Consider the following 14,694-nt stretch of genomic DNA (forward strand, 5'->3'; position numbering starts at 1 on the left):
ATGGAGGAAAATGATCAGCCTCATGGCGCTGTTTCTTCAGAACTCGATGTCTTTGCTTGTTGCAGCTTCAGAAAGGTATCTTCTGAAAGACCATGCTTGTGGAGCTTGCAATGCAAGATCTACGAAACCTAAGACACTCACGTTTTGATATAAAATAAATAAAATTAAAGGAATATTCCATGAACTCCCACTAGTGTAGCATTTCAGAGCAAGAAGAAAAAACTCAAGCTTAAACCTCAAACTCCAAACAGAAACTTTAGAAGACAAAGAAAAAATAAATTTTGTGTTTTTAAGAAAGATATTTTATTAAATCTAGAGCATTTTGAAAGATCCATTCATCATTAATACTGTATGTAAAATAGTATTTTATATATTTTATACATTATAACTACATGCATCTCTTTCTAACTGGACAGCCAAACACACTTGGAGGAGAACTCTAAACTCTTACTCTAAGCTTCACAAAACAAGCCTCTGATCACTTAACAATTCTGATTATTTGGTTCACATTGACCTGTGTCCGTCTGTATTGTGAAATACCTGAAATTGCACATATGTGCACATTGTTACATTTATGCATGTCTCCTTTTGCTGTGCTGCCAATGTTTTGCCGTATTTCAACACCCCGCTGTTGTTCTGTTTATTGTTGTGTCAGAAAAATTATATATTTAATAGCTATTCATTAACTAAAACAACAGGAAGCATAACTTGTTGTGAATATGCTCATTCTGTGTGATGCAGGTGCTTATGAGGACCAATCTATGACCACATATCGTCAAGGTCCAATAAAAAATGTGTCTCTAAAAGAGCAACTTTTAAGTAGAGAGATGGAACCTTCTTAGCTTTCAATGGAAGTCAATATAAAATAAGTTTATTTCAGGTAATTTTCTGAGGAGAGTTTTTTGGTCTATTATTGAAGAAATTGTGACAGTGTGTGTGTTTCTTAAATTGTGTAATAAACTAAAAAAGTACAAAAAATAAAGAAAGTTTTCATTGGACAACAACGATAAGAAATGTACTCAAATCTGATTTGAAAAGGCCTGTAACATTAAAGCAAACAAGCTGCAGATCTGAGTAACTTCAACCTGGTAATTTGAATGTCTATTACATTATTATACAAAGTGATGGGGATTTTGATGCCTCAGACGCCTCAGGGCACTAGGGGTTAATCTATCTTGATGATCACTTTCTCATTATGTCTGACTTCTAGAAAAAATAAAAGTTGGAACATCTCTAATACCTGAAGTCAGAATATGATCTGGATCAGCCTCAGGCTCAGAGTTTTGGCAGAAAGTCTCCATGTGCGCAGATGGAGTGTTTCATTTATGCAGTGTGGAAAACAGAAAGCAAATAAACTTAATTGAAAGACCCCAAATTATCCTATAAACAACGCATGGCTTGTTAATGTCATAAACCCAAAAATGCTTATAGGCCTAATTAAACATCCGAAATTGTTTTCACGGCTGAGTGAAAAAGTGTTTACAGAAGGTTTTCTCTTCACCTCATATGGCTGGAATATGGACTCTGTGCGCTGCGAGGAAGCAGCCATGCTACCGGCGTGGCCTAAACAAAAGCCGAGTGTGAAGGAAACACTGGTCAATCTGTGAAGACTTAAACAGGTGTGAACTGGGCGTGAGTGTTTGTTATCATCCGTCCGTCTGTCCGTCCGCATATCAGAGTCTTTAACTTCACGAACGCGTCTCTTAATGAGGGTTTGAATGATCCTCTCCTGCTCCTGTTTGTTTTCCTTCTGTCCCTCATCATCAATCACGGCTGTAAGGAGCACGTGGCAGGAGCAGATTCTCAGTGCCCTGGCTTTGTGATGGCGTCACACTGAAACTACACATCTATTATGCAGGCAGCTACGCATTAATCTTTTAAATCAGCCTTCAAATTAACCTACATCCTCCTTTTACGGTGGGCTTTGATGCTGAGGGAGCTTGCTCCTTGCTGCCTTTGATATGCCTTGTCTATGCAGGGCAGTCTTTAGAATAGTCAGAGTGCCCTCCTTTGTCCGGTATCAGTATTACACACAGGCCTATAGTGGTGCAAATCAGGTCTTCTAAGGTGCTCATGAGTGACGTTGTTACATTATCTTTGCTATAGTAACAATGCTAGAGTAATAACTGTTGTTAAAGTTGCTATTGTTAGTGGTTGGTTCAGTGGAAAGCTTTGTGTTTTGTTGATTTCTCAAATGCATGACATGCAACAAAAATATAGCAATTGTTGTTAAATTGTTGAGTTTAATGTACATGTACTATTAGGTACTATTCATTATTTTCTTAAAATATGATTAAATTACCCTTTTAATTTACTAGCTTAACCATTAACTCACACAATTATATATAGGGGCCGGTTTAGCATGGCCACTTTACCTACCACTGGAGCACCCACTAGAAAGTCCACACAAACACAGAAAGAACACACCAAACTCTTCACTGTAACCAGAGCAGAAACCAAACCCACAATCCCAGGCCCCTGATGCGGTTTCATATGCACCACCAGTGGCGCCACCTTGCCACCCAAATAATAAGCCTTAGGTGCAATACAATTCATGGTGTATGAGAGGTTATACAATTAATAAACAGTAATTATCCATTTTGTAGGAAAAAAAGTTAGGACACCATATGCCCATATAGCTGGAATTTTCCATCTTTGGTCATAATAATCTTAATTAGATGTTTCCTATAACCATCTGTCTGACATCGAGATAAAGTTTTTTCCTACTCCTCCATGCAGAATTCTTTCAGCTGTGTGATGCTTCACCTTCAGTGTTCAGGAATATGAATGATGTAACATTTTCCTCAAGCCCCCTCTGATACAGTGAGTAATTCTTGATGTAGATTCTATGATGAAGAGCTTGCCAGATGATGACATTTACACCTTCCATGCTTTACAGTAAGCATGGATTCTTTGAACAGTTTTTAGTGGTTCGTGACAAACATGTCTTCTGTAACTGTACTCAAATCGTACTCATCTGTTCAAAGCACATTGTTCCAGAAGTCCTGGTGTCCTTTGTCTAGGTGTTCTCTGGCACACTTTTAAGAATGGGCAGCTGTCCCAACACTCTTGTCCATATAGTGTAATTTGGAACACTGTATCTAAATGGTAATGTAGCCGGGCATGGCGTGTAAGCACTGTGGAGCCTCGCTGTCCTCAGGTGAATCAGACGGGTAAGCAAAGTACAGGCTGGTATTTGTGGTAGGGTCTAGGTCATGGCTTTCTGGGACAGTATCTGTAGGTTTCTGTGGTGACAGTTCATCAGTCATTTCACTCTCCTCCTCCTCTGACTGGGGGACCAGCTCAATTTCTACCATTTCACATTCCTCACACTCCTGTGAGAAGCTGGTGAACCACTTTAAGAGGAAGAGAAATAGAAAAGAGTACAAAAAGAGTGACTCACAACAACAACAACTTGGAACACATGCTGATTTGAGATGCTTAAGGCCAGATCGAGGTCTGTTCTGGACATACCTGAAACTGCTCAATATTTAGGATGCTCTCCTGGGTGTTTTTTGGATCTGGAATTATAGGAAGGACAAGTCTTCTTATCCTTTGAGAAGAAATTTATCACATCAACACACAGGCCTACTCTTTTTGAACAGTCGGCTCTTCTCAAACTTAGTTCACGTTCAAGAAAAAAAAAAACACAAAACGAGACTGACGGTTAAATAGTTTTGTAGAAGGGGGTTGAAAAGAGGTAAGTTTGATACTTACCGCTTCTGTGTTGCTGCATAGAGAATCAGTAAAAACACCACCGGCAGCACAGTTACCAACACGTAGTCCTTGATGCTAACTGCGGATGTGTCTGCAGAGCAGGGAACTTAAAAAAATAATAATTTGTGTAATGTTTAGTGTGTTTAGTTGGTACCTAGCTGGTTTACATCACTGTAAATTTAAACTTAAAATCTTTAGGTGACTATTTTAACCAGCTATTTGAGTAAAAAGCCTTAGCACAAGTCAGGGCAACAATTATTATTATTATTTTGGTTGTATAAAACATGTTCAGTAACTTAATACAATTCCTTTGCTCAGAGCAAGGTGGCATGATGAACATCTTTACCTGTGTCATTCTTCCAGTATTTCTCTGGACTCCATTCGCTCCATTTCTCATTGACACACTCCAGCCTTGTTCTTATTTTGAAAACATAATTCTTCTTCATGTCTGGAGCAGGCAGCACAAAGCGGAACCCTGCAATGTTTTTAAAGTTCTGTAAAAAAGACACCATCAGGAAAATCAAGCTTTTAATGTTTGTGTTCTTAGATATGTTCTGAGATGGAAAAAGTTCTTTATTAAAATTATAAACTGTAAAAATCTGTCATTTAAGGATTCTTTTTTAAAGGTAATGATTAAAAACATGACAGCTCAAATGACTATTTGATTGTATAAATGTTTTCCCTGGTAAAATCATTCTTCACCATGGCAGAAATACTAAGTAAAAAAAAAAATCGGTAACACTTTACTTGGATGGTCCATTTGATGCTCAACTGACATTCAACTAACATTCAACTACATGTCTATTAAATGCAAATGAACTAAAAGGTGAGAGTAAATGATTCTCTATTGAATGTAACCCTACATTCAACTCTAACCCAATTAATATTTTAGGATTGGGTTTAGGGTTAGATTTTAAGTTTAGGTTAACGTTAGGGTAAGGGTTAGGTGTAGGGTTAGATTTTATGGTTGATTAAGGGTTAAGGTTAGGGTTAGGTGTAGGGTTAGATTCTATTTTGAATCGTTTACATTCAACATAGGCTTAAGTTAAATGTAATGGACCTTTTATTTAGTGTTAGTTGAATGTCAGTTGAGCATCAACAAGGCCATAAAATGGACCATCCAAGTAAAGTGTTACCAAAAATCCAAACTAGCACCTAAAGCAGATTAAATATTGAGGCAACCCAAAGAACCTGGCTAAAAAAGTTGAATGCCATGCTTTTTAAAGCTCATAGATCCTTATTTTATTCATAATATATCATAGAACACACATCAAATGCTGAAAGTGAGACATTTTACCATTTCATGCAAAACATTCAAGCAACTAATTTAGAAGTCTTTAAAAGATGACAGGGCAATAAAAAAGGCTGCAAAAATAAGTGGTACCAATAAAAAAAACAATAAGAGCAATTAGCAATAAACTCTTTATACGCATGCAGAGTCTATCAGAAGAAAATATGGAGAGATATTCAACAACCTGCAAAAAAACTATTCCTAAAATTGTGGATAAAATGTTTTTCATGAAATTGTAAAATTCTAAAAACTCTATATAGATGCTCTGTAGGTCATAATATTCTATATCGTGCATATCATTCCTGTATAAAGAAAACATACCTGCCAGGATGAGTCACAGTGGCTCCTGTACTGCAAATTACTCCTGTAGCACAAGGGGTTCTTGGACTTATCTGGCGGCTCCCATGTCACATTTATTGTACTTGACGTGTTGGTAATCTTCATATTAATGGAGCCTGGATTCATAAAAATATCAATATTAATTTTAATACAACAAATAAACATTGTGACAATATTTTGTATAAATTGTGACATGTATAAGTTGTATGGTGCTATCTTGTGAATGAGGTCTGGTTTTGCTGAGCTTCCCAGCACATATTATTATTAAATTATTAATTTGAAATCTTTTAGTTTTTAATTTTGAAATTTTTTAGAGTGCTATCTCTGTGATTTTATTTTGTGGGTTTTTTTTTTTCAGTCTAATAATAACCTTCGTGTCTTTGGACTACATATTAAGAGTTCCCAGAACAGCCACCAAATTTAACACGCAAAAACAACCAATCAATACCAAACCTGTTATCTCCTTATTTATCATGAAACAATGAGGAAACTGTTCACACCTATCCGTGAAACTACACCTCAAATATTTTTTATTATTTTTGAGCCTATAAAAATACTAAAGTACTATGTAAAAACTGAAAGTTTACACTTTACCGCTTAAAATGCCTAGTTCTGTATACGGGCTACAGGTGTAGCTGATACAAACCCAGTTTTTTCTCTGCAGTAAAATAACTTATTTCCATTCTGAAAACACTTGGAGAAGCCTGTATTTTTTCTCTACTCCACTTAATAATTCCAGATCAGTAACAGGAATCAACCCAAATTCTGCAGGTTTGAAAATAGACGTAAAAACAACATTACAAACCTAAAGGTTTGGAGAACATGAACTGTTTGATTTGTATTCATGGAAAATATTTATTTTAAAATTAAGTTCAGGAAAGAGCTAATTTTATGATTTTATCCATTATATTTTGACATTAGCAGATTTACTTAAACATGTTTTTTTTATATTTTCTATTACAATTGCAGTTATGATTTTCAGTAATGTTCCTTATCAAACATGAAAGTTTTTTATGTAATGCTTAAATAGAAATCCTCAAGATTTATAGATGTAATATCAGGCAGACAATTGACAAAAATCCTGATCTGTTAATCACATTTCCATTACCAGAAGCAAAATGACAAAAAATGAGTCATTGGCTATATATTTTGGACCTGACAGTAATCATAGTGGTTCATCAAGCTGTAATACACGTATTTATTTTTTTTTCCTTTCTGCACAGCGTACCCACAGTAGCTCGAAATCTCCAACATCCTTAGATGTGGTTCCTCATTCAGCACACTTGCCATGATGCACCTAATCTTATCACTGCTACCTGTGACTGCGGCACGGAGCATGTGCCTGTGTCTGAAAATCTGTGTAAACCAGATACAGAAACTATATATAGGTACGAGTTAATGCTTGTATTAACTTACTGTTATATATATAATTATATAACTATGTTGTCTATTAGAACAAATATTTCATTCAGTTGGTCCACAGCCTCTCAATTAACAGAGTATTTTTAGTAGGTAATATTTAACAATAAAGAGAACATTCTTCTCAAAACCTGTTTACAAAGTTTCTTGGAAAGATATATTTTTTTATATTTGGGATGTATCCAATTCATAAGGGTAGAGTTGTGAACAGTTCTAAGGTTTAATAATACATAACCATGAATCTTATGTAGACTTAACACAAATATTCAATTCAATCTGTATCATCTGTCTTCATATACCCATTCCCAAACAACAGTATGAATGTTATGAATGATATATATAAATAAAAAATGAACAATCTGAAATTAAAATGTAATGAAAAAAAAAATATCATGAGAACACTCACCTACTGAAGAACTTTCTACCCTGGCTCGAAAGCAAAAGACCCCAGACAGGACTAGCAGCACTCTGCAGTTCCAGCACTTCATGACTGGTCCTCTTCTCAGTCATTCAGTGAGGTGTTTCAGTATCACCACCACTAAACCATCTCTGCATTCACACTATCACTTCCTTCCTCTACACCTACAGCTGTAACCTCTTTACGGGATGACTTTCTGCACAGCTCATGCCCAAATTCTATAGGTATATATTTGAGTCAAATGAATATTGTGGTTTTATTCTATAAACCACTGACAACATTTCTCCCATTCTTGCTGAAAATGAGAAATTGTCAAAATAATGAAAAAGACTCAGAGCTTTCAAACCTTAAATAGTGCTAAGAAAATCAGTTAATACTCATTTAGTAACAACAATGCTAATGTTTTAAGAGTTCATAAACCAGTTACCCTGCTTTTTAATCACAGCTTTCATACATTTTGGAATGCTCTCCATTCTCTCCAAGTCTTTCACACTGCTTTTGGGCGACCTTATTCCACTCCTGGCACATTTGATGGCTTGTGACCATCCAGCCCACATCTGACATGATTACGTTCAGATGTTTTTCAATGAGGTTCAGGTCTGGAGCTTGACCGTCAACTTATTTAAATGTCAGTCAGCAACCGCAGGATGACATCAAGTGACCTATAAAAAGAATGGCAAATGGGAGCTGGGGTGAAGTGCATGGAAGGAAAAGTTCAAAACAATCTCCTAGAGGTGGAAATCAAGCTAGCAACAGGCCCTTCTTCAATGAGAAGCAAAGAAGAGCCAGGATAAAGTTTGCAAAAGATCATAAGAATTTGATTGTAGAGGATTGGAGTAAGATCATCTCACCCCCCTGGATTTAACTAAGCAAATGATCTGCTTGCAGATCTGCTGCAGCTGACTACCTGAATATACTGAATATAGACCAGGTTTTTCCATCAATTTATTTTTTTTGTTCCCTGATGGCACGGGCATATTTCAAGATGACAATCTGGAATTGTGAAAGAGTACAGGGAGCATGAGACCATCATTTTCACACATGGATTGAGAGAGTTCACCACAGAGTCCAGATCTTAACCTCATTGGGATGTGCTGGATGGAGAAGACTTTATGAGCGGTCAGGCTCTACCATCATCAATGCTGCTGCAAGATCTTGGTGAAAAATTTATGCAACTCTGGATTGAAATAAATCTTGTGACATTGCAGAAGCTTGTTGAAATTTTTAATTAAATAAATACATGGATTTAGTTTTAGCTTTTGCATCAATAAAAAAATCTCTGAAGGAAAACAAGCGCAGCAGCAACAACAAAAAAATTCAGTTAACTGAAGTAGTGTCACATAGGCAAATGTTATAAGCTCGCTGAGTAGGGGGGGTTTCCTATGAAATGTCAGCTTTTTTTTCTTAGAAAGTTAACAGCAGGTTTCACCAATTCATTACATTTGCATGATATGAATGGGAGGAGTGTTTAAATGAAGTGAATAAATCCCCAAATGTTGACATTTTAATCATTCATCTGTAGTTCGACCCTGTGCTTCCCAACCTGCCAGTAAACACACGCTCTGTGACTCTGTGGTAGTGGAGGTGTGTGTGTGTGTGTGTGTGTGTGTGTGTGTGTGTTTGTGGCTGGGCTGAGGGCAGTGTCTATGGTGGGAGCTTGTGTTACATCTATTGCAACATCAAATAAAATATGAGTCAACAATCAAAGGTTCAATAAAGCACCAAAATGTTTTTTTTTTTTTTCTAACATTTCTTAATTTCTTTTGTTGATACACTTAATAGCAAGTGTGTCATTTCACAGCACAGGCAGATTTAAACTGCTCTTCATAATGTCTTTATGCTCAAAGTATCTCAAAGTCAGTCAACTGAGCAATATGTCTTTAAATTACATTATATAGGCACGTCTAACAATCAACAATCTCTCACTAAGAGGTACACTACCCAAAAGTAGCTTCTTAGACCCAGTGTCTAATCAGACTCATCATTTTAAGTGGTCTCTTTTTTTGTCCAAAGCTGTATATACATTATATATATGTAAATCCTTCTGAGACTTAATTATTAGCAGGATTTGAAGAATTCTGAGAAAACAAATGTTATATTAGGTGTGTTCAGCTATTATAATTGTTCTTGTTTGATTATTAGATGATTATTCATTTTTTCGTCAAAACAGACGTTAAGTAATTAATGTACCCTTTTTAAAAGTGTTTCTGTTGATCACTCTTCAGAAGATTAAAAAGGCAATAATAGATAATTCAGTTACATAAAGAAGAAATAAGGGCTGACTGTGTGATGCCCTAGTTAGATAGAGAGACCTTTACGCTTTCATCTTTAAGAGAGAGGTGCAAATCAAGATATACTGGCTTCAAATCTGAAAACATGTATCTGACCATCCTTCCGCTGTGGAAAGAAGAGTCAGTGCTGTGTGTCTGAAAGAACTTGTGGCTGATCTAGAAGGTCTTACTGAGAAAAACAAACAGGTAAAAAAAAGATCAGTTGAAGATCAAACAAATAAGCTGCTGATGTTCTCACAGGAATGGATACACACACTGCCCCAGAGTCCAGACCTCAACATCGCTGGATGTTGATACGTTTTTGGGATAACCTGACTTGGAGGTGGTATTTGAGTGTGTGAAATATTTTCATCAATAATTTCAGAGGCAGTATGAAGTGGGAAATGGTTCAAACATGGTAGAAATTACTTACTATTAATTTATTTTAAACATTTTTAGTTGACATTCTCTAACGCTGTTCCATTGAGTTTTTTATATTCATAACAAAACTCATTTATGCTTTACCTATTTTATCAACCTGGCAGATCAGAGGTTTTTCTAAAAACCTTACCACAGTCTACCAAACCAGCACTGAGCTGCTAGCAGACGATTGACCAGATAGTCCTCTGCACAGAGCTATGCAATTTTATTTTTTCTGGCATTTGAGAGTCAAATATGTACTCATCTGTAATCACCAAAAAAAAAATATTTATAGTAATTATTTATAAAAGAGCACTAGGCTAATCACATGTAATACTACTATACTACTACTAAATATTTTTGTATTTAGTCAGATTAACTAGTATTAACATGTTGAGTAAACTTACCAGCCAGTACAACTAAATAAAATGAGTTCAATTAACTTCAACCTGAAAGTAAACCTATTTGCTCTCTCTTTCTGGGTGAGGAGGATGGTGTTGCATCTCCCGTTTCTCAGAACAATGCCATTTAATGTATATCATTTAATGTGATTCAGAGAAATATGTGACCAACTGTTGAAAGTCTATTAAAACTGTACTTAAAAAATGGCTCTCATCACCTAGTCACTTTTCTCCATAGAGAGGATGTGAGAAGCAGAATGATAGTATCGCTATTACTTCAGAAGTATATCAGTGTGATCTTAGGGGGAGTCCCATTATAGGGACAGCACTCATGATAGCATGATGGTGGAACATCATGTATTTTCTGATATATAAACTGAGGCTATTTGTGTTAAAAGTCCATGTAAGAAAATGTTTTGCTAATCAAGACCAATGAACAGACCAGGGGGGTAAGTAAAAAGTAAAAGTCTGCACCTACAGTGTTGAACAGTTTTCCAGTGAGCATGGTGCTGAGTGCAGACTTTCCAGTGGCGATTGGCTGTTAATAAAAGCACACACCATCTTAACTTTATAGTGGGCACATATTATGCAAAACTCACTTTTTGCATTTTTTTCTTGTAATTCCACTTGGGTTTCTACTGCTCCTATACACATTCAAAAGGCAAAACAAAAACATCTATTTATAGGTGGCGCTGCTACATTGTTGCTGGTGCGGCTGCTATGGTGTTGCCAGTGCAGATGCTATGCTGTTGCCGGGACACTGCTACATTGTTGCTGGTGCGGCTGCTATGGTGTTGAGGTGCAGCAGCTATGGTGTTGCTGGGACACTATGTGTTGTTGGTGTGGCTGCTATGGTGTTGCTGGGACATTGCTACTCTGTTGCCTGGACACTGTTATGCTGTTGCCTGGACAGTGCTATGCTGTTGAGGTGATGTTGCTGGTGCGGCTGCTATGCTGTTGAGGTGCCGCTGCTATGCTGTTGAGGTGCGGCTGCAATGGTGTCGTCGGGGAGCTGCTATGCTGTTACCGGGAGACTGCTAAGCTGTTGCTGGTGTGGCTATTATGGCGTTGCCAGGACACTGCTACGCTATTGCCAGTGTGGCTTCTATGGTGTTGCTGGGACACTGCTACACTGTTTCTGGTGTGGCTACTGTGGTGTTGCTGCGACACTGCTATGATGTGGGCGGTGCAGCTGCTATGGTGTTGCCAAGACTCTGCTAGGTTGTTGAGGTATGGCTGCTATGGTGTTGCGGGGATGTGTAGTTCAGGCTTGCCAGCTTATCCCCAATATTATAAAAAAAATACAAGTTTCACTGCTGTACATTCCAATGCTGAGGTCATGCTGAGTTTTTCATACTATTGGCGCAGCTTTTCCATACTGATAATACCAGCTGTCTGCATGCAATAGGTACACGTTAAAGTATCTGGGCTCAAGCCTTGTAAGTTTTTAAATGGCCAAGCTGGTCAGTGAAGCAGATATTAACACAAAGATGCTTTTGGAAAACTGGGCCCTGAACACGGCATACTATATCTTTCTTCTTTCTTCTTCAGCCCTAGACTCACATCTACAATCACTGCAGCCCCTTCTTGGCTTCTACCCTTTTTTATCACAAAACAGTTTTATGTTGAAAACATCTTTTAAAGCTGCATCTCGCGAGATGGATTTTGTCAGACAGCGTTCAGTATTCATCACCATCCGCTGAAAACACACTGACCACGGCAAGCAATCTGAGGCAGTCCAGCGGGTGAGAGGACGAAACGCCTGTCCAGTCTGGAGAGGTCAGGACACAGAGTGAAAGGGAAAGGCAGAGTCAAAGAATCAAGAGAAGTCTTTGAGAAAAGCTCAATTCCTCACCGGCTACAGTGTATGGCTCCTCCTCTGGGAAGGGCTACATGTCTGCGGAGAAGTCGAGCTAAGACAAGGCCTGTCAGGAACAAAGAGTGAAATTCCAATGATATGTTTAGCTAAAAGGGTGAGAGAAAAGTGAATCAAAGCACGGCGGGATCAAAGAAACGCTACAGTAAAGTCAACACGGCTGCCATGGGAGCAGCAGGAGATGCATATGATTTCTAAGTTGTTCTTCAGCCCCTTCTGATGTTGGAGAATTGATTGATATTGTTGGTGGAGAGAGGTTCAGCGAAATGGTGCGTGAAGGTGGAGGGGTAGTCCTCTACAAGAGGAGGAGGCCATCACCTGATTGCGTTCGGAGTGCGCCACTCTCTGATGAGTGCCACGGTGCCAGGCAGTGACATGGCACTTCCAACACGTCAGCAGTTTGAGGCCAAAACCATGATCAAAGAAGCAGAGCTAGGAACAATAATGCGAGTGTTTGTTTGCCTTTGCTGTTTGACTTACATTCAACCTGCACTTTGACTAAGTGTTTAATGCACATTCATATAATATGCTTTGACTGACTTAAATGTAAGCGGTTTTTACATCTGCATAAGTGCAATAATGCATACAATACATTCTACATCTGCAGGTTTGTAAATAACCCACTTATCCCATGTGTCTAATAAAAAAATAAAATATTATCTGGGACTTTGTCCCCCTTTGACATTGCAGAAGCATCAGCACTAGATTTACACTAGACATTGGATCACTGTTATTGTCAGTGTTTGATTGCACTCAGCCACCAGCTAGAGCATTATTAAAATCAAGTGCTGATGTTTGATGCAAGATCTGGATCACAAAGCTCACTGGATCCAAGCTCTTCAAACAATCCCAAAAATTTTGGGTGTTAAATATTGGAGCTCCATCACTCCAAAGATTGAAGACCCACAAATCTGAAACTGAATGCTTAAAATGTTTTATTCATTTTGCTTAAATCGTCTTTGTTCACATGGGTTAGATCTTCCAGTTCAACAGAAAATCTGTTGATATAGAGTGGCGGAAAATAGTCTAATATTATTGATAACCATGAGTAGCAAAAGTAAAATGCAAATCTTTAGGATTAGCAGATTAGCAGTTTGTTTGTAAATTAGAGCCAGGTGTTTTAAGTCAATGTGAGCGATGCCCTGTTTTTTTTTTTTGTTTTTTTTTTTTTTTGAAGAAGAAGAAGAAACAGGGATCCACCAAAGACTGATCTTTACAACACAAGTTTGTGGAAGGGTATCACGGAAAGCCCTTCAGTTGCTTAGAAGTTACCTTGGGTTCCTTTGTGCCCTTGCAGACTATTACATGTCTTGTCCTTGGCATGATCTTTGTTGGTTTAACATTCCTGGGTAGTGTAACAATGGTGCTGATTTTTTTCAATTTGTACACCATTTGTCTGACTGTGCATTGGTGGAGTTCAAACTCTTTAAAGATGGTTTTCCAGTCTGAAAACCAGTCAAATGAGAATTAACAAACTTTTTTCTGAGCTCTTCAGAAATCTCCTTTGTTCGTGGCATGACACACTTCCAAAAACATGTTGTGAAGATCAACAATATATCTGATAGATCTCTGTTCGTTAAATCAAATAGGGTGAACCTGATTGTCATCCCACTGATTGAAGACACTTGACCTCTAATTTCATCTTTAATTTATCTCCTTATCCTAAAGTTTATTTTTTTTTTACCACTCACAGATGTGTAATATTGGATTTTTTTCCTCAATAAATAAATGAGCATTGAGTCTAACATTTTTCGCTTGATACTCTACCTACAGTATGCACTATTATCAATGAGCAAAGCCATAGAAGAACCACTTTTGTTTTTATGGAAAGCTGTAAAATCTAAAAACATGCTTTTTTTATGCTTTAAATTGGTGAAGACCAATTACATCAAAGTCAGAGATTTTTGTTGGCATCATTTCATTTGGCAACGAATCATTTAAAGAATAATTCTATATATTTTTAAATAGTGTAGATTGCACATGCACTCTGCATCCTACAACAATAGAGCAACCTTTTTCATTCATAAATATATGAATATATTGAATATATAGACTAAATTCAGTGCCACATTGCATTTGACCAGGACATGATTAGTTAATTATTCATGTAGGTCATCTCTTCGATCTCACTGAAGTCTCTGTGGTCAAAGGAAACTGACTTTTTAACGAAAACATGTTTGTCTTTAACACAACCACATCAACCACTGCTTCCTTTCCCTGGCAAAGGATTTGAGACCTTTCTCAAGGTTTTATCTTTTACGTGCGATCAGTGCAGATGTACCTTTTGTTCTGCGGTGAGAGGAGCTTCTTTTTTTTTTCAGATTAAAAGCGTGCACACACAGAGTGCATTTCTGGTCTCATAACTGACCTGTGATCAGCAAATACAGATACAGATAAATGCAATAAGGAGCAGAAGTGACACTTGTAAAGGAGATGACCTAGTTGCTTACCTGTCAGGGAGTGATTGATAATTGACTGACAAGAAATTCTCTTCCACGATTTACAGAGAAGCACATTCAGATCTCGCACTTCAACGACTGTCA

General features: G+C 37.4%; 1 protein-coding gene across 1 annotated transcript; it reads right to left on the reverse strand.

Annotated features, from left to right (window-relative positions):
- Positions 1-357: 357 nt before the first annotated feature.
- crlf2 (cytokine receptor like factor 2) lies at positions 358-7,320 on the reverse strand. The gene is made up of 6 exons (XM_007227862.3): positions 7,173-7,320; positions 5,330-5,463; positions 4,064-4,211; positions 3,718-3,823; positions 3,475-3,553; positions 358-3,356 (listed from the first exon to the last, which is right to left on the reverse strand). Exons 1-6 carry the CDS (start codon positions 7,252-7,254, stop codon positions 3,102-3,104), a joined length of 804 nt encoding a protein of 267 aa, XP_007227924.3. The 5' UTR covers positions 7,255-7,320; the 3' UTR covers positions 358-3,101.
- Positions 7,321-14,694: the final 7,374 nt, after the last annotated feature.

The sequence above is a fragment of the Astyanax mexicanus genome, chromosome 11, assembly GCF_023375975.1.
Source record: "Astyanax mexicanus isolate ESR-SI-001 chromosome 11, AstMex3_surface, whole genome shotgun sequence".
Taxonomy (NCBI): Eukaryota; Metazoa; Chordata; class Actinopteri; order Characiformes; family Acestrorhamphidae; genus Astyanax; species Astyanax mexicanus.